Source organism: Elephas maximus, chromosome 22 (assembly GCF_024166365.1).
Source record: "Elephas maximus indicus isolate mEleMax1 chromosome 22, mEleMax1 primary haplotype, whole genome shotgun sequence".
Classification (NCBI taxonomy): Eukaryota; Metazoa; Chordata; class Mammalia; order Proboscidea; family Elephantidae; genus Elephas; species Elephas maximus.
The window spans coordinates 11,149,173-11,169,136 of record NC_064840.1 but is presented as its reverse complement, the minus strand read 5'-3'; the positions used below and the strand labels follow the sequence as shown (position 1 = coordinate 11,169,136).

Genomic DNA, 19,964 nt, shown 5'->3' with positions numbered 1-19,964 from the left:
ATTATATCTCAAGAAAAAAGTCGTATCAGTAAAAAAAAATTTTTTTTAATTAAAAGTTTTCTTTAAAATCCTAGACTTGGTCTTCACTTTTGTCTCCTGGCTGCAGATGAGGGCTTCTTCATATGTTACCAAGGAGGCCTGCTGGTTTTGAGACAAGTATGGAGTCCTGAGGTAAAATTAACCCTCTTGTCAACCAAAATCCACTGCCGTCGAGTTGGTTCTGACTCATAGTGACCCTATAGGACAGAGAAGGACTGCCCGATAGAGTTTCCAAGGAGCGTCTGGCGGATTCGAACTGCCGACCTCTTGGTTAGCAGCCACAGCACTTAACCACTATGCCACCAGGGTTTCCGCTGCTCTTGTCAACAGAGGCTGTAAAAAAATATTCCAAAGCAAACAAGATACGGCTAGGCCTGACTCGAGGAAACCAGTATCTCAACCTGAGGCTAAATTCTAAATGATAAGTAACCAGATTTCCCCTAACACTTCCTTTTAGGATTACTTTTCAGGCAAACCAACTAAAACCAGAATCCTGAGCAGGCAAAGAAATGATTCGGTTGATGGCTGGATGTCCCCGTTCCATAGTGAGTCCTGCCTAGGAACCAAAAGACTCACGCCAAGGAACTAAAATCACCAGATTTCCATCATCTGTAGTATTCAGACCCATTTCAGAAGCGAGAGGTCCATCAGCCACTTCTTGCCAAAAGACTGTCCCAACCCCTTTTTTGAAAATGCGTTATTTCCTAGAAATCCAATGAATATGTATAACTTCCCTTTTACTGTGTTTGGTAACAGTTATCACACTTAGCTTTCAATTGCTGATTGATTACACTTTTTGTTACTTTCTTCCAGAGTGTTAGTAATAGTTGTCCAATTCCACTGGCCTGTTTATGTTCCGGTACCATGCTGTTTAAATCATAGAGGCTTTATAGTATGTTTTAATATCTGGTAGAGCTAGTCTCCCCTGAGAGCTCTTCTTTTTTCATTTTCTTAGGTATTCTTGCATGTGTATTCTTCTATAAGAATGTTAGTACTGCCTTGTCTGGCTCCAGAGAAATACTCATGTGTGTATTGTCTTAGTTATCTAGTGCTGCTGTAACAGAAATACCACAAGGGGATCGCTTTAACAAACAGAAGTTTATTATCTCACAATTTAGGAGGCTAGAAGTCCAGATTCAGGGCACCAGCTCTAGGGGAAGGCTTTCTCTGTTGGTTCCGGCAGAAGGTTCTTGTCATCAATCTTTCCTTGGTCTAAGAGCTTCTCAGCTCAGGACCCTAGGTCAGTGTTCCTGGCTCTTCTTGCTTGGTAGTAATGAGGTCCCCTGTCTCTCTGCTTGCTTCTCTCTTTCATATCTCAAAGAGATTGACTCAAAATACAACCTCATCTTGTAGACTGAGTCCTGTCTCATTAACATCATAGAGGTAGAATTTACAACACATAGGAAAATCACGTCAGATGACAAAATGGCAGACAATCACACAATACTGGGAATCATGGCCTAGTCAAGTTGACACACATTTTCTGGAGACACAATTCAATCCATAACAGAGTCCACGTAATGGAGTTGGAAGGCAGAGAGCTGGAACCAGACACCTTGTCCACCCAGGAGGAGAACCAAGGCTCATGATGCACAAGCCAGGCCCCTCTCTGCTGGGTGACTTGGCAGGTCAGGTCTCTGCTGTCCCAAGTTCTTGGAAACGTGTGTGTCAACAGCCAGCACCAACCTTAGAGGTGTAATTTGGGTGTCCTGAGAGCTTCTGGCCAAACAGTTAGCAAAATGAGTTTAAGAAGACTTCATCACACCCACAGTGCCCTCAGCATTGGTTCAGCACCAAGAGCAGAGGGCACAGGCATGGGAGCTGTAAACACAGCCCTGGTTCTAAGAGGGTCCTGCATGCCGACCCCTCAGCCCAGTCTCATAGGCTAGAGCCAAAGAGGGGTGAGAACAGGCTCCAGGTGTAGGCAGAAGAACGGCTCTTTGTTGCTCTTCTCCCTCCAAGAGTGCTGGTTGTGAGGGGAAGGCTCTTCCCACCCTCCTGCATCCCTAGCGGGCGTGGAGGTTGGCCTGAGGATACATGGTGTTGGGTCATGGGGGCAGTGGAGAAGCTGAAAACTCAGGCTGGTACTCAACCATGTAGTCTGGACTCCAGTGTTCAGGCCGTGGGAGGCAAGGGTGTGTGTAAGCTGGGGACTGCCCACTGGCTACTTGGTGGTATTTAATGAAGGTCAATCCAGCTACATGAAAGGGGAGAGCTGGAAGGCAGGGAGGTCAGCTGGAGGGCTGGACTGGGGAGGAGAGAGGATTTGCTGAAACACACACCCACCCACACATGCACAACCCCACTTATGCACACGCATGTGCCCACACACACACCCACATGCACACCCGTGCCTACACCCACCCATGCACACTTATGCATGCACACGCATACACATATGCACATATACCTCCACACGCATGCACGCGTATGCGCGCGCACACACACACACACACAGAGGCTCATCTGGCAGGCAATCCTCAGTCTCCCCACATGGAGGGCTGGTGTCCATCCGTCCATCCAGTACGACCACTGGTTTCCTGGGCTTCACACAGCAGCCTGGTGGGGGGAGTACAGATGTCGGTTACCCCTAACCTTCCTGGAGAAGCTGGGACCACATGGATAGACAGGAAGTGGAGGCACAGGGCACAGTGGAGCCATGATTGGCCCCGTCCCTTTGTGTGGAGCCAGACTCTCCCCTGCCCACACTGCCCCCTCCCTCCCACAAAAGGTATGTTCTTCCTTTTTGCAGGCGGCTCACCTCCACTGGCCAGGGCTGGACGGGGGTGCCGTCCTTGCCCATGCAGCACAGGGCAGACACACAAGTTGCAGCTTCCTTGGCCAACAGGTCCCAGCGGGCATTGTGGCCCAGGTTGCCCGTTGGGTCAGCTGGATCCAGGATGATGGGCCTGTAATTTCCATCCAAGGTCAGTCTTATTCCCTGCAACATCTGGTATCCACCTGTGGGATTGGTTGGACCATGCTCCTCCCTCACCTAACACTCTGCAGGGGCCAGGGGCAGGGCTCAGAGCCTCCTCCACGCTCCAGGCACACACCTGAGGGCAAGTATACAAAAGAAACTACACACGGGTCACTTCTTTCTGTATCCAGGGCAGACATCACTAATCAATCACAGGGCTCATGCCGCCACTTACTGCATGTAAAGCAGGCATTATTAATCAATCAGAGCACTGTCTCCACCACTTTCCCTTCCTGCATCTATGGCAAATGTCACTACCTGACTAGGTTACTCTTCCCAGCTGAGCCAAATCACAATCTCAGAGTCCTTCTCACCACATTAGTTACTACTACCCCCCAACTAGAGAGGCACTGTGAGCTTGCGAAGGCCTCTGTGCTGGGTCTGTACCCATTTGAGAGGTAGGCGAAATCCCAAAGAGTAAGACATGCTTATGTTACCTGTTAGGTTCACAGGTAGGGTTTGCAGATTTAACAACTACAAATACAGGATGCCCAGTTGAATTTTAGTTTCGAATAGACAATGAATAAATTTTTTTTAGCATAAGTATATCCCAGGTATTGCATGGGCCATACTTATACTAAAAATGATTCATTGCTTATCTGAAATTCAAATTTCACTTGGCGTCTTGTATTTTATCTGGCAGTCCTATTCACAGGTTTTTTCTTTAGGTAGCTGGCCACCTGTCCTCAGGTGCTAAGGATATCATGTCTAGAAAGGAACTGAATTCTAGACACAAGACGCTCCTGCCTGTGCTGGGAAGACAGGGAGTGACCCCGGGCCTGGGACTCTGGGACACTGGGGTGAGTCTGAACCTGGGCTTCTGCAGCTGCCGTTTCAGGAAGTCTCCAATGGTCTTGTCCTCAGCATCGTAGTTGACAGTCCAGTAGATGCAGAGCTGGCGGTACTGGCTGACCAGCTCCAGGACGGTGCGGAAGCCCTCAGCCATGTTGAACTGAGGCTCCTGACTGCCCTGCTCCCAGGCGTACACTGTCAGGAGTTCCAGCCCGTGCTGGGGGGGCAGGGAGCCTCTGCCCTTAGGCATCTTGTTACACTTGGGGAAGAGGAGAAAGAAGAGGTGTCAGTCCATCTTGGCAAAGATGAGATGCAGGACAGACCCTTCTGGAGCTGGAAAACCCATCCTCAAATGTGCCAGATGGCTTGCCACGCATTATCCCATCAAATCCTGGCACATAGTTACATCACCCCGACTGCCCTGAGAAAACCAAGGTCCCATAGCTAGGAAATGGATAACCCTCCTATTGTTCCACCAACCCAGGGCCCTGGCCACCAAAGGTAGTGACGAACCTGCCGGTACCAGTGCTTCACCAGTCGGATTAGACTCTTCAGCTTGGTGGGGCGGGAGATGATGAAGTCCCGCTGCAGCTCCGTGAAGCAGGTGGAGTACTCGCCTGCATTGTTGTAGCTGTGGATGAGGTCCACGTAGACTTGAGGGCTGGGCCGGCCGCCAGAGCCCAGCTGGCCTGGAGATGGAAAGAAAGTTGCCATTATTTCATTTCCCAGAGTCCCAGTGGGGGTGACTTAGAAAGGACTTCTGCATTCTCCTTCCTGAGCATTTCCCTAAGGGTGGTCTAGACCCACGGGGAGGCTTCGGGGTGTTTAAAGGTGGAACACAGATGTGGCATGACCCAACATTAAATCCCTGTTGAGAATCTTACTCCTTTCTCCATCCCCTCTCAACCCACCTCATTACCCATCATGAAGAAAGTCTCAGTTTGGAGCTAGCATGTCTTTAACACCTCTAGCTCTTGCTCTAACAAAGGGAGAGCAGGCTTCAGGCTTAAAGCCTCCTGCAGGTAGCAGAACTGTATGCGGGGAGAAGCTGACATTGCTTTTCTGGTTTCATTACATTTAAAGGCATTCCTTAAAATCCAAACTCTCAGAAATGGAAAAGACTCTGATAAATGTTTGGATGAATTCCTCTCTTGCTACTTGCTCTCCAAAACTCAGGAATCAAACAGATTCAGATGCAGAGAGTTTCCTCACTCTCCTATGCAAACCCAGGCCTGAATACACATACAAATTGTATTTGCATCTGTTTGGTTCAGGCCTTTATCCTTGGTGCCTAGAAGAGTATCAGACACATAGTAGGTGCATTTATTGAATGAAATGATGGGCTACACCTAGGGCAGGGCGGAGGTGTACAAATACCCAAAGCTGGGGATGTGCTGAGATACTTCAATTTCCACATTGTCAGATGAAGACACTGGGGCTCAGAGTGGGGGAAGCCAGTTGTTCAAGGTCACCCAGCATGGTAATGGAATTGCTGGGATTGGAACCCAGCTCAGGGCCACCGGTTGTCCATATAATGTCTTTGTGTGAAGAAGAAAAAGGTGCTCTTTTCTCGAGACACTTTGCTGCCATCTGCAGGAAAGTTGTGATAAACATACACGTCTACACTGCCTGTGTAAACAGATGCAGCCTTGTTGTGCAGTCTACAACCTCTACAACTGTCGGTGGCCACCCTGTCTCTGCTCTTTCCCTTCCTGGTGCCTGGACACCTCACCTAGGGCATCAAAGGCTGGCAGCACGTCAAAGTCCACGCTCTGGTCCAGTGTCGTGAGGGACGTCAGGGAGAAGCTCAGCACACGGGGGTTCTCCCATTTGGAGATTTCGAACTTCACCTTAAACTGCTGTTCCCGCTGGCACGCCTCCAGCTGGGCTCGGATCTCTGAGATGATCTCGGCCCGGTTGTTCCCCTGGTCAGTGAACTGTGTGAAGCAGCTGAGAAAGACCACCAGGTCGGCGTCCGAGCGGCCTCGCAGACCTGTGCCTTTGGCTGAAGAGCCACCCTGGGGAGACATGGCGGGTGGCTTAACCCTCGATGTACGCTTGATGTCCTCTTGCCATAGGCTGTGGGCTTTGCACTGTGGGTTATGGGCCTGCTGTGTGACCTTGGGCAAGTAACCTAAACTCTCTGGCTTACATCTTTTAATATGGGGGCAATACCACCTGCTTGGCCCTGGCCCCGGAAAGATCACCAGCCTGCAGGACCCTCTGCCCACAGCTCTCTGCAGAACCCCTGTCCTAGCTGTCTAGTGCGAAATACCACAAGTGGGGGGCTTTAATAAACAGAATTTATTTTCTCACAGTTTAGGATGCTAGAAGTCTAAATTCAGGGCACAGGCTCTAGGGAAAGGTTTTCTTTCTCTTTTGGTTTTGGGGGAAGGTCCTGGTCTCTTTTCAGCTTCTATTTCTTGGCTGTCTGGTGATCTTCATGTGGCCTGGCATCTAATCTTCCCCCATCTCTGCTTGCTTGCCTGGATGCTTGCTCGATTTACTCTATTACATCTTAAAAGAGACTGACTTAAGACACACCCTACACTAATACTGTCTCGCTGACATAACAAAGGAAACCCATTCCCAAATAGGACTACAACCACTATACCAAAACCCAAAACCAAACCCGTTGCCATTGAGTCAATTCTGACTCACAGTGATCCTATAGGACACAGGAACTGCCCCAGATGATTTCCAAGGAGGATTCGAACTGCTGACCTTTTGGTTAGCACCTGAGCTTTTAAGCACTGCACCACCAGGGCTCCAATAACCACTATAAAAAACTCCAAACCCACTGTTGTCGAGTTGATTCTGAGTCACAGAGGCCCCATAGGGTTTCCAGGGCTACGAAACTCTACAGAAGCAGATTGCCACATCTTCCCCCCCAGAGCCGCTGGTGGTTTAGGACCACTGACCTTTCGGTTAGCCGTTGATGGCTTTAACCACTGCGCCATCAGCGCGCCTAACCACTATAGACGTTAGGATTTACAACCCATATTTTTGGGGGACACAATTGAATTCGTAACACTCACCTTGACCACCTTGAGCACTTTGATGGGAGAATTCCGGAAACAGTTCTCCCTCAGGAAGGAGCAGATGGTATCGACCGCCTTGTTCACCTGCTCCAGGAACTGCCGGGTGGGCTGGAGGAACTCACTGATGAACTTGTCTAGGTCCCTGGCTGGGGTCTGGTCAAGGAGGGCGGGCTGCAAAGAGAATCCTGGGGCTCGAGACTGGACTCCCCAAGATCACCCCTGGCCTGCCCCCGATGTCCTACGGAGACAAGCCTCTGCTCCCTCCCACCTCCTCTCTTCCCTCTCAGTGGGTTGGCAGGTCCTTAAGGCAGCATCAGAGGGACCTGAATTCAAGTTCTGGTTCCACCACCAACATATAGCCTCAGTTTCCCCGTCTTTAAATGGGGGCAACAATGAGCCCAGGTCTCAATGGACTCGTCTGAGTAGTAGGATTCCTCTGCAAAGCAGCAGGTGCAGTGAAGGCAGATCCCTTCTGGAGCTGCAAGTGGCTCAGGTCTTCAGTCAGATTCCTTAGAAGCAGAGCCTGAGATGAGGATTCTTGGGCACGTGATTATTTGGGGGTGTGCTCTCAAGAGCAGGGGAGTGTGGGAAGCAGAAGAGGGCAGGGAAGGAGCTAAGCAAAGACAGGTCTCAGCTGGAGATGGGCTTTGGTCTGACCCCACGGGAGCTCAGGGGCATTAACTGCATCCCAGAGTTCCAACACATCAGCAGCTCCATGGAGAAAAGACCTGGTGATCTGCTTCCCTAAAGATTACAGCCTAGGAAACAGTAAGGGGTAGTTCTACTTTGTCCTATAGGATCTCTATGAGTCAGAATTGACTTGACAGCAATGGGTTCGGTCACTCAGGCACCAACCGGGGTGTAACAATCTGTGGAGGGTGTCTCCAGAGAAAAGACAGCTGTGAGCCATGAGCAGTTAACACCCCCAGCAGTGGGGATGGGGCATAGGCAGGTAAAAGGGATGGGGGCACCAATAGCATCCACTGCCCGAGCTCTGCCTCTTACCATCACGTCCCAGGGCAGCACAGACGTCCCGTCTCCATTCACAAAACCGGCTTGTTTCTCCAGGGCTGCCGCTTCCTGGGCCAACAGCTCCCAGCTGCCCTGGCCCACATTCCAGGTGGGGTCAGCGGGGTCTAGCACCAGGGGTCTGGGAGCAAAATGGGTAGGCAGGTGGGTGCGAAAAGTGGGAATCAGTGAAGGAGCAGGGGGGTGCGAGGGTCTGGGAAGGAGCATGGGGGCTGGGAAGAGGGAAAAGAGCGTCAGAACCTCAGGGTCAGTCCATCGTCCACAAGCGGGGCCCTCAGTCATGAAGCTATCAGGGTGTGTGTGGTAGGTGGGTGTGTGTGTGTCACATCCTTTTTGGGGGGGTTGCTGGCTGCAGAACCTGCTGGAAGGTGAGGAGATGGGTCATCCATTCAGGCTAAACTACGGCCCTAAGGCTTGTGCACACACCAGCTTCCAGAGCGTTTACTAAACCAGGCCCATTCTTTGTGTCCTTATGAATGACATCATTTAATCCTCTCATCAGCCCTCTGAGGTCAGGACGACTACCACTATTCCAGATCTACAGGCTCAGAGAGGGAAAGTCCCCTGCCTGAGGTCGCAGAGCAAGAAAGTGGCAGAGCTAGGATTTAAACTCAGGCTGTTGGGCTCCAGAGTCTGGGCCTTCAGCCCCTACATTCTACCCCCACGAGACAAGTGTGTGGACTCCTATGGAGGCCTATATAAGGTTTTTAAAAATTTTTCCATAAAAAAAGTCTCACCTCTGAGTGGGCCTCCACCAGAGAGAATGAGCCCCCTGCTCTGGGATGGTGGGCCGAGCTCTGTTTTGAATAACAGTGGGGTGGGATTGGGGATGGAAGATCGTTCCCCTAAAAAAGCCCAACACGCGAGAGCCATGTAGTGTACTGGCTTGGAGCATGGGCTCTGGGGCTAACTGCCTGCGTAAATCTCAACTCTGTCCGCTAGGCAAGTTACAGTCTCCTGGTCTCACTCTCCTCATCTGTAAAATGGGCATAATAATAAAACAGGGTTGTTATGAAGATGAAGAAAGAAGACTCGGTCACACAGTGGTTAAACACTTGGCTGCTAACTGAAAGATTGGTGGTTCGAACCTATCAGCTGCTCTGTGGGAGAAAGATGTGGCATTCTGCTTCTGTAAAGATGACAGCCTTGGAAACCCTATGGGACAGTTCTGCTCTGTCCTATAGGGTCGCTGTGAGTCAGAATCGACTTGACAAGAGTAGGTTTTTTTTTTTTTTTCTCAAAAAGATTAAGTAAATTAATACATACAAAAAACTTAGGACAATATCTGGCACAGGGCAATACTCAATATGGGTTACCTACATTGTTCCTGTTACTGACAGTAGGGGAGGTGACCTGGGGGATTCCTCACACTGATTCCTTGCCAGCCACACCTGCCCTGTAGGGAAGAAAACTAGGATGCGTATGGGCAGTGTTCCTTTGTGTTTTAAGTGCTTGATTTGAAAAGTGATAGATAAAGTCACACTAATGGATGTGTTGGTGGAATGATTCTGTGGTTGGCTTGCAGCTATCTGCAACAGACACTCTGCTTTGAGGCTTCTTAAGCTCGAGAATGAATGGTATTATAACGGGGAAGACTCAAGAGAGGGCTTGTGGGACCCAGGGGCGGATTTACCAGTAAGGACAGTACACACCAGCTTTGATGTGGTGAAAACCAGGCGAAACTGCACTACGGATTAGTAAATAAGCACAGTTAAGCCCCTGTGTACCTTGCTTATTGGTAATCTGTCCCTGGGGGATCCCTTGGCCCCACTGCTATCTGCAATTAGCTCATTATTAAGAGACAGAGTTAGTAATCTAATATTTATTTGCCAGAGGCTGGGACATTCAATGGGCTACGATACCAGCAGGCCTTATAGGCACATTCAGCAGCTGTCTGGAGGGCTTGCTTCCAATTTTTGCCCTGGAGAGGGCCTGGTCCTAGAATGTAAGGCCTAGCATCACTCTGTCCTGTTTCTGTTTGGTCAGGCAGGCTGACTGGACAGGTGGGCTTGGAATCTGTTCCACAGTCTCTGCAATTCCAGGGTCAAGCGAGTAGGTTTCTAGGCCTAAACCTCATGCCCCAGGTTTTCAGAGCTGCTCTGCTTTGGAGACCATCAGTGCCCTCCTTCAGTTCCAATCCCCCGCCCCATAATTTAAGAAATGGTCTTTTATCATATTAATAAAACTGGCCCTCATTTCCTTTGGGGCTTAGCAAGGAATCCAGAAGGAAACACAAGCGAGGGGACCCCTCCCAGATGCAATGACTTCCAGGGTGAGGGTTGGGGATGAGAAGGACGCAGGATGGGCAGTGGGTCCGCACCTGGGTTTCTGGAGCTGGCCAAGCAGGTGTGTTCTGAGAGCTGGGTCTTCAAGGTCGTAGTTGACAGTCCAGTAGACACAGAGGTGCTGATGCTGCTGGACGAGCCCCAGGACAGTTCGGAGGCCTTGGGCCATGCTGAAACTGTCCTTCCTGCAGCCCTGCTCCCAGGCAAAGATGGTCAGGAGCTCCATTGCATAGGCTGAAGGCAGAGAAGCACAGGCTGGCCGTCCACCTCTGTCCTGGGCTGCAACCTGTATCACCCAAGGTCAACCAAAGAATAGTGGGTGTGAGCACCTGCTGAGTGCTGAGCATGGCCCTAGACACTTGGGGAAAGGTGGGAGATATTAAAGGTAAAGCTACAGAAAGAATAGAACCTTGGTGATGGCCAGGCTCACCCTTCTCATTTTATAGGTGGGTAAACTGAGGTCGAAAGAGGGGTGTGACTTATCCAAGGTCACACACTGAGACTAAAGAGCTCAGACTAGAACTTGAGTCTAGTCTGCCTGGAGTCTCCCTGGAAGGTGTGTCTGAGGTGGTTGCACAGACTTGAGCAAGGCTGTGATATATTAATCTTGGTATCCCAGCATCCCTTACAAGAGTTAGCAATAGAGGGAGCTCAGGAGATGTGTGTTGAACAAATGAGTTCATGGATGTGAATGGGCACTCAGAAAAGTGATTAAGAAAGGAGCTCTGAAGGATTTAGCATAACTTGCAAAGAAGATGGTGATTGGGTGAACAGCATAAGCAAAGGCTTGCAGGTGGCAAAGAACAGGGAAAGGACCCTGGTAGTATGAAAAGAGAGGGGAAACATAGGCTAGAGAGAGATAGTGAACCCCAACTACAAGAAATGTGAGCTTTGGACTTGATGGAGAAAACATTTTCTCCCAGTTAGTGGCTCCAAGGTCTGGGCAGGAAATGGAAGAGGGAGGAGGTGGTCCTTTCACTTGGGATGGCCAATAAGAAGTGAAGGAGGAGATGTATCTGTGTAAGGGAGGAAATGATTGGCTGAGGCAGCTGCCATAACAGTAGCTACTTCCTGGGAGGTGCTCGGGTGTACCTGACGACTCACCTGGTGGTACCAGTGCTTCACCAGTAGGATCAAGTTCTTCAGCTTGGCTGGGCGAGTGTTCACAAAGTTCCTGCGTAGCTCTGTAAAGCAGGGTGCGTGCTCGCCCTCCTGGCAGCTGCTGTTGAGGAGGGTGGAGTAGACCTGGGGCTTGGGTTTGGTGCCAGAGCTGTGCTGCCCTGTGGAAGTTTGAAACACTCTGAGTGTACAACTCTACTTGAAGATTAGTACAGTCCTATTAATACCAGATAAAAGGCTTTAAGACACATAGAGCTTTCAGGAATAAAAAGGATTATTACTTAATGATAAAAGGAGCAACCTAACAAATATATGTTATGTACTTATATGTTCCTAATAACAATGCTTAAAAATATTAAGAGAAAACTTGCCAAAATTATAGAGACATCGACAAATCTACATTCAGAACAGCAGATTTTAAGATATTCCACTCAGAAATTGACTGATCAAACAAGCAAAAATTAGCAAGTAATACAGAACAGAGCAAATTAAATAATAAGCTAGATCCAAAGGACCTACTATGTGAAAGCCTGCATTTAACAATGCGTTTTTTTTCAATCAAAGGCAACCTAGGAAGTCTCAACAAATTCCACATAAGCTACATTCTCTGACACATTTTGAAAAAATACCAAATGCCTAAAGCAAACGGAGGAATAAAACCTCAGCACATTCATTTGGAAACTCACTTCCAAATACTCATGAGTCAAAGAACAAATCATAATATCAAATTAAAAGTACGAAATAGACCTGAGAGATAATAAAAATTAAACATAATGAACCTTGTGCCATGCAGCTAAAGTAGTACTTTGAGGGAAATGTATAGCCTTAATTGCATTTATTAAGATTGACAATTACTAAACTAAGATTCACCCCCCAGAGTTAGAAAAAGAACTACAAAGTAAACCCCTACAAATAAGGGAGGAATTATAACATGTTATTTCTTAAAAAGCCCAAGTAGGTTTTTGTTAAAATATGTTTTAAATTTCAATTAGGGTACATGGATATGTAATGTCTGTAGTCTTCTATTTACTTGAAACATATCATAATTAAAACCTTTATAAAATTAAAAGCACTAAATAGTTATATAATACGATGATTAGGTATCTCAAAGTAGTTTGCAATGCTTGGTGATATAGAAGAAATTACAACCATAAGGAGGGTGGTAGGCCCCTCTGTTAGACGTACTCTGGCCCTCTGGTTCCCATCAGTCTCCACAGCACAGGCTGGGCTCTCACCTACGGCATCGAAGGCAGGTAGCAGGCTAACGTCTATCCAGCTTTCCAAGGCCGTGGAAATCAGTCTGAACTGTAGAGTCCCACGTGCCTTCTGTTCAGGAAACTTGAGGCTCAAGTTGGGGACTGGGTCCTGGGACCAGGATTCCAGCAGCGCCCACATGTCATCAAGGATTTCTGCCTGGTAGGCCCTCTGGTCCTGGTAGTTCTTGAAGCAGTTGAGGAAGATGACAAGTTGTACATCACAGCCACCCCTTAGGGCTGTACCCCGGCCAAAAGAGCCCCCCTGTGGAGGGAAGAACAGCACAGAGAAGTGACCCTCTCCAAGCCCAGGAGTCAGACTATAACCCCACCAGCTGCACCCTATCTGCACCCCTGAAACTGCTCTTTGGCTGCTGCTGGGTCTGGGGGCATCAGGACAGAGGCAGACTACACGAGCCCTCTGACCTACATCCCTTAGAAGCCTGGCAGAGAGCCAGGCTACGTCTGCCTATACTTGCCTTCTGACCCACGAAACCTGGGCAATGTCACACCAACACACGGCAACAGGTAACTGGGGTGGGTGGAGTGGGGCAATGACGAACATCCTAGTCCAACATCTCCAGCACTTACTAACTGCACATCTGGCTTTTCTGATCAATTCATTCATTCATTCAATAAATATCCACTGAGCACACATGTACCAGGATATGTGAGTGGGAGCCCTGGTGGTGCAGTGGTCGAGCGCTCGGCTGCCAACCAAAAGGTGGGCAGTTCCAACCCACCAGCTGCTCTATGGGAGAAGGATGTGGCATTCTGCTTCTGTAAAGATTACAGCCTTGGAAACCCTATACAACCTGGAAACTAACAACAGTAGATAGTTCTTCAGAAGAGCACCATGTTCAAGGAAAGCATTCTTTACTAAAAAAAAAAAAAAAAAAATTTTTTTTTTTCCCCACTGTTTGGTTTAAAGAAGGCTACCGGGGCTATTTCTGGTTCAAGGTTTGAAGACTATCTTGGGGCAATAGTTTTGGGGGTTCATCCAGCCTCAATAGCTCCAAATATTCTGGATTCCATGAATTGGCAAATGTTTTGTTATATATACTTTTACCACAAATAAAAAACAAACAAAAACTGTTATCTTTTTTGTTTTCAAAAGCTGGCACTAAAATACAGACCTCCATCCAGCAAACCAGCCCTCCGTGGCGGTCTGGTCCCCCTGCCCAACCTCAGCTCTGTTGCTGGGACTCCTTCTGCTCCCCACTCTGGTTTCTCAGTGTCCCCACCTGCCCCACTCACCTTGCTGACTCTCGAGGCCTTGTGGACACAGTTCTCACGGAGGCAGCGCAAGATGCTGTCGATGGCCCTGTTCACCTGCTCCTGGAATTGAGGGCTCGGCTTCAGGTGGTCCTGGATGAAGCGGTCCAGCTCCTTGGTGGGGATCTGAGACAGATCCAAGACTGTCCCTGGTATAGAGGGGGTGCTGCTGCTCGTCCCCAAGGGGCTGGGAGCTGGGTACGAGTGTTTCTTGCTTCCTGCTCTGGGGCACACGGCACTGTTGCTCCTGCTGTCCTCGGGGATGCTCTGGTCAGGGTCTCTCTGGATGGGGTGGCCCAAATCTGAGCACCCAGCACGTGGAAGGCCCTGGAAGTTGTGGAAGGAGCTGCTTTACCCAGGGCCAGAGGTTTCTGCTTCCAACCAACCCGTTCTCTCACCAGCCCATTGTACAGCCAGAGTGACTGAGACTCAGAGAGGGGAAGTGGGAGGTCACTGCTAGCCCTTGTGGCACTTTGTGCATAGAAAATGGTTCCCCTCCTGGGGGAATAAGTTACAAAAGATGCTCCCTTTGGGTGGACACAGCTTGTTCAGCAGACAGTAACTATGCAAAATAAAGGCCTTCCTCCAAGCTGACTGTCAATTAGATCGTTTTACATGTGGCTGCCTCTCCTTTTTCAATTCTGTATTCTCCATCCACACAGCCTGTGACACACAGCAGATGCTTAGGAAACACTGGTTAGAAAATCATGCCTGAAATCTAAGGATCCTGGGGACCCCTCACTCACCAGCCCTTCCCAGGGCTGCACAGGCCTCCCAGGTGCCTGAAGAAAGCACGGGTGGTCATAGCAGGACCCTGCCTTTTGGGCCAGCACGTCCCAGCGCCAGGCTGCCCCATTCCCTACGTCCCACGTTGGGTCTGCCGGGTCAAGGATCACGGGTCTGCAATAAGAAGGTTCTGGTTAGCAAGATGGTCAAGATCAGGGGCTCTGGAGTCAAACGGACCTGGTTCCAATCCCAACTCTGCTCCTTTCCAGCTGTGTGACCTGGACCAGATGACTCAACCTCTCTGAGCCTCAGTTTCCTCATCTGCAAAATGGGTATAACGACAGTGCCTGCTTTGATGCGGTGTTGCAGGGATTAAATTGGAGCAATGACCCTCAATGCTGGCTGCACATTAAAATCACAAGACACCACAGTTGCCCTGGGGATTCTGATTTATATCTTATGAGCCGGCAATTTCACTCCCAGATATATACCCTACAGATAAGCACAGGCACTGAAAACAGGATCAAGAATGTTTATAACAACCTTATTTGTAATAAATCAAACCAAATCCATTGCCGTCGAGTTGATTCCAACTCATAGGTAAGACAGGGAGCAAAGGCCCTGAGATCGGAGGGTGCCTGTTTGAGAAACAGTGAAGAGACTGGTGTGGTTAGAGGAGAAGCAAGTAAAAGAGAAATAGACTATACTATATCAGGGAGGTAATAGGGGGTTGAGTGTGGAACCTAGAGACTTAGTAAGACAGGGAACAGAGGGACCCTCAAATCTGCAAACAAAGTAACAAGAAATAGGCCAGGGCGCAGAAACAAAGCCACTCCCCAGAACAATGGGACAGGCTATCTGAAAATAGACGCAAACTTCTTTAAAGTTGCCTTTCAGAAGCAGCTGGAGAAAACCAGGCCCAGGGACATGCGCAGAACATCCATCTGTGACCACTGTGTGACCTTCCACCAGGGGCAGTGAGGGGCTACAGTCCTAGCCGGGGAATCGAACCCAGGGAATGAGTGACTGAGCAGGCGCGACACCCCATAATAAGTCCTGCTACGAATCCCAGAGGCCTCTGGGACAGGAGCCATCTTGGAAAGGTGCTGTGCGCACACCTTAGTTAACATATCCCTGCCTGTGCCTATGAGTAAACATGAATCTTTTCCCACCCAAGAACTTTTAAAAACTCTGGCCTGTCTTTTATTCTGTGAGATGAGGGTAAGTGTTGCTCTAGGCCCTCCTCGTCTCCACTTGCAAGCCTCTTCAATAAAGCTTTGTTCCCGTGGAAAACTACGTGCCTTACCAGCTCATTCTCGACCAGTGAGAGGCAAAAGCCTTATTCCGGTAACAAGATGAAGGTAAGTGCTGCTCTAGGCCCTCCTCTCTGTTTGCAAGCCTCTTCAATAAAGCTTTGCTCATGTGGAAAACTATGTGCCTTACCTGCTCAGTCTTGACCAGTGAGAGGCAAGAACCTTATTCTGGTAACATAGGGACCGTACAGGACAGAGTAGAACTGCCCCATAGGGTTTCCAAGGAGCAGGTGCTGAATTCAAACTGCCGACCTTTTGGTTAGCAGCCGTAGCTCGCCATAGCTCTTAACCACTGTGCCACCGAGGCTGTTATAACTCAAAACTCAAAGAAATTGAAACATAAGGGTAATTCTTAGCAATTATCCTGTATGCATATAGGGAAACCATTCTGATTTCAAGGCAAAAAAGGCAAATGGCTCAAAGTGGGCTAGTTACCATGAAGCTTGTAAAGACAAGAGGAGAACAGACAATCGGCCATTCGCTAAGCTTAACTGATTGAACCGTGCCCTCCCCCTTTTACTGAGATCCACTGACATCAGCTCACGAGGTGGTCTCTGGCCCTCCACCCACCTGCAGCTATGATACCTTTAGAAATTCAAATTAAGTAAACCCGGCTTCCATCAGGAAAAAAATGATTCACAATTTTGGGTAAAAAACAAACCAACCAACCCAAAACACTGCTGGCCGGATTAATTTGGGGTCAGGAATTTTTTTTACGGTTAACATTTTGTTTTGTGGGTAAGAAAAACCTTCAAAAAGTAAGATGTCTGTATTAATTTTTCTCTTTGACAAGCCCCAAACTGGAAACAACCCAAATGTTCATCATCAATAGAATGGAAACTACATTATAATAAATGCACACAGTGGAATGCTATACAGCAATGAAAAAGAACGGACCGCAGCTCCACACAACAATATGGATGAATCTTGAAGGCTTAGAGTTGAGAAAGCAAAGCCACACACGAAAAAGTGTGGTATGATTCTATTTAAATAAAGTTTAAAAACAGGCAAAAGCATTATGAAAGAAGTCAGAATGGGGTTAATTTTGGGGGTTCTGGGAAGTGCACAAGGGAAGCTTCTGAGGTGCTGGGAAATATCCCACCTTGATCTGGGTGCTGGTTTCACAGGTATGTGTTCAACTTCAGAGAAAATCATCAAAATATGCATTTAAGATGTGTATGTTACACCGCAGTAATGAGGCACTGGTATATTTCTTAAAACTCCCACTAGTACCAGCTACTGCTGAGCTGATTCCATCTCATGGCGACCCCATGTACATCTGAGCAGAACTTTCTGAAGCAGATTGCCAGGCCTTTCTTCTGAGGTGCCTCTGGGTGAACCCTTCAGTTGGTGTGAACTGTTTGTACCACGCTCAAAACTCCCTGAGTGATTCAAATATGCACCCGAGGCTGGAACCACTGATTTAGAAAATGCAAGTATAGCGTTTCACCTTGATCCCAACCAAGCCCTTGGTCAATATGACCTGTTTCACGGTGGTTAATTATCTCCCATGCTCAGCCGCAGGGGAGCCGATGACGAGGAGGAGTGAGGTCATACCTGGGTCTTTTCAGCTGGCCCCGTAAGAACTGCCCAACTGCAGGGTCCTCAAAGCCATAGTTGACGGTCCAGAAAATACACAGGTGCTGGTACTGGTGGATCAGGCCCAGGACGGTTCGGAGGCCTTGGGACAGGCTGAAGGCGTCCTTCTGGCAGCCCTGCTCCCAGGCGAAGATGGTCAGCAGCTCCAGGGCGTAAACTGGGGGCAGCATCCCCCTCCCCGCCTCTTGTGGGCACACCTGTAATGGGCGAGAGGAGGGGCTCAGAGGACAAAGGGGAAGGAAGACAGCAAGCTCTCGCAGAACTTCCCTGAGTATCGCAGTCTCCAGGTGGGGACCTACAGTTCCAGCCTGGGACAAGCAGCTGTGCTCCAAGCCTGTTCTGGGAGCAGCCTGGATGGTCTCTCCTGTTCTCACTGTCGGGGCTTCACCCATGTGGCTGCCTCACAAGCGCTCCATCTCTCCATGTCTTTCCCATGCTCTGGTCTATCTCAGTCCAGCTGTCAGCCTCGCACCTGGACAACCGCCCCAGCCTCCTCGTGGTCCTCAGTCTGCCTCTCACCAATCCATTGTCCGCTGACTGAAGCAGGCACATATTTAACCACATCACTCCCCCTTCCCCTGCAGATAAAGCACCATCCACAGCTCTTATTGCCCTTGGAGTGATTCTCAATTTGCCTGCAAAGTGCTGCTTGGTCTGACCTCTGTCCACCTCGCCAGCTTCCTCTCCTCCTCCACACCCCGCCGCCTGTCATGTCTGTTCCTATCATATCGCTCACTGGTCCCCAAGTTCTCTCCTACCTCCAGGTCTTTGCACATGCTGTTCCCTCGGCCTAGAACACTTTTCATCTCCCCTTAACTTGGCCGACCCCTCCTCATTCCTCGAGGCCCAGCTTGACTCTGACATGACCCTCCCACCCACCCTAGATATCTGATTTCACAGTACCTTCTCTTAGGGTAATTCTTGTCACCTTTTGTCAGCAGTTATGGACTGAATTGAGTCCCCCCAAAATGTGTGTCAACTTGGCTAGGCCATGATTCCCAGTATTGTGTTGTGGGATTTATCCACCATTTTGTGATCTGATGTGATTTTTCTATGTGTTGTAAATCCTACCTCTATGATGTTAATGAGGCAGGATTAGAGGCAGTTATGTTACTGAGGCAGGGCCCAATCTACAAAATGAGGTTGTGTCTTAAATCAGTTTCTTTTGAGACGTAAAAGAGACAAGTGAGCAGACAGATATGGGGGCCTCAGACCACCAAGAAACAAGAGCCAGGAGAATCGCATGTCCTTTGGACCTGGGGTCCCTGTGCTCAGAAGCTCCTCGACTGGGGAGGATTGATGACAAGGATCCTTCCCCTGAGTCAAGAGATAGACAAAGCCCTCCCCTGATGCTGGCGCCCCGAATTCGGACTTCTAGCCTACTAAACCGTGAGAGAATAAATTTCTCTTTGTTAAAGCCATCCGCTTGTGTCATTTCTGTTATTGCAGCACTAGATAACTAAGACAGCCCTCAGGTGTCTTATTTTGGGGGGCCTCTTTGCCACACCCCCAACGCCTAGTACATTACCTGAGCGGTATCACTAAAAAAAAAAAAAAAAAAAAAGCTGGCACTTAAATATATACCTCCAGCTAGCAAACCACCCCTTTACAGGTGAGGAAACTGAGGCACCGGGGTGATGTAACTTGACTAAGGTCACACAGAAGATTAAGTAGCAGATCCAGGACTCGTCCCCCTGGCAGACTGGATCCAGAGTCTGACCTTTTAATAGGTACCAGGCTATTAGCCAGCATTTCTTGCCCCTGGAGAGGCTTATTTAGCTGGGAAAGACTTAGAAACCCATATTCTCCTCTATACCCAGTGGTGGAAACAGGCCCAGAGAAGGGTAGGAATTTGCCTGGGGTCACACAGCATGTGATGGCTGAGTCAGAATTGGAATCCAAGATTTCTTCCTACTCAGACCTGCTTTATGACAAATGAGTCCAACAGAAGGACCAGGCTATGTGTCCCAAGATTTTAGGAGGCCTGTTTCCCCATCCCTAGGCACTAGCTGGGCACCCCTCTCCCAGTGCACAAGTCTGTCAACAAGCATGGACGCACGCTGGGGCAAGGGGTGTGCAAACTTCAAATTACCTCAAACCATGTACAGAATACTCCAGTTAGGGCAAAGTCCTAAACATGAAAAAGCAAAACTTAAAACTTTTTGGAGAAAAACATAGGAGAATAATTTTAGAAAGACAGGATAGGGAAAGATTTCTTAAACAAGACACGCAAAGCACAAACCATACACGAAAAAGATTAATACATCTGATTACATTAAAATTCAAGTATCTTCTATGACAAAAGACCCACAAAGTGAAAGTACAAGCTCCAGACTGGGAGAAGATATTTGCATTATATTAACTCAGAACGAGTGCCCAGAATATATAAAGAAAAAAAGTATATATAAAGAGCACCAAGAAATCAATAGCAAGAAGACAGCTAGCCCAAAAGAAAATAATGGACAAAGGATTAAAAAAAAAAAAAAAAAAAAAACCCAAACCCAGTGCTGTCG

At 48.6% G+C, this 19,964-nt stretch overlaps 1 protein-coding gene across 1 annotated transcript in view; it reads right to left on the bottom strand.

Annotated features, from left to right (window-relative positions):
* Positions 1-1,118: 1,118 nt before the first annotated feature.
* The window catches only part of OAS3 (2'-5'-oligoadenylate synthetase 3), a 54,843-nt gene continuing 35,997 nt past the window's right edge, over positions 1,119-19,964 (bottom strand). The window contains exons 18-30 of the mRNA XM_049866895.1: positions 17,410-17,648; positions 14,560-14,713; positions 13,796-14,140; positions 12,521-12,803; positions 11,271-11,446; positions 10,202-10,452; positions 7,858-8,002; positions 6,850-7,023; positions 5,544-5,829; positions 4,325-4,500; positions 3,832-4,070; positions 2,801-2,948; positions 1,119-2,598 (exon numbers count right to left, since the gene is read on the bottom strand). Of these exons, the coding sequence (XP_049722852.1) occupies positions 2,587-2,598; positions 2,801-2,948; positions 3,832-4,070; positions 4,325-4,500; positions 5,544-5,829; positions 6,850-7,023; positions 7,858-8,002; positions 10,202-10,452; positions 11,271-11,446; positions 12,521-12,803; positions 13,796-14,140; positions 14,560-14,713; positions 17,410-17,648 (2,628 nt within the window). The 3' untranslated portion in view covers positions 1,119-2,586. The remainder of the gene's footprint in view (positions 2,599-2,800; positions 2,949-3,831; positions 4,071-4,324; positions 4,501-5,543; positions 5,830-6,849; positions 7,024-7,857; positions 8,003-10,201; positions 10,453-11,270; positions 11,447-12,520; positions 12,804-13,795; positions 14,141-14,559; positions 14,714-17,409; positions 17,649-19,964) is intronic.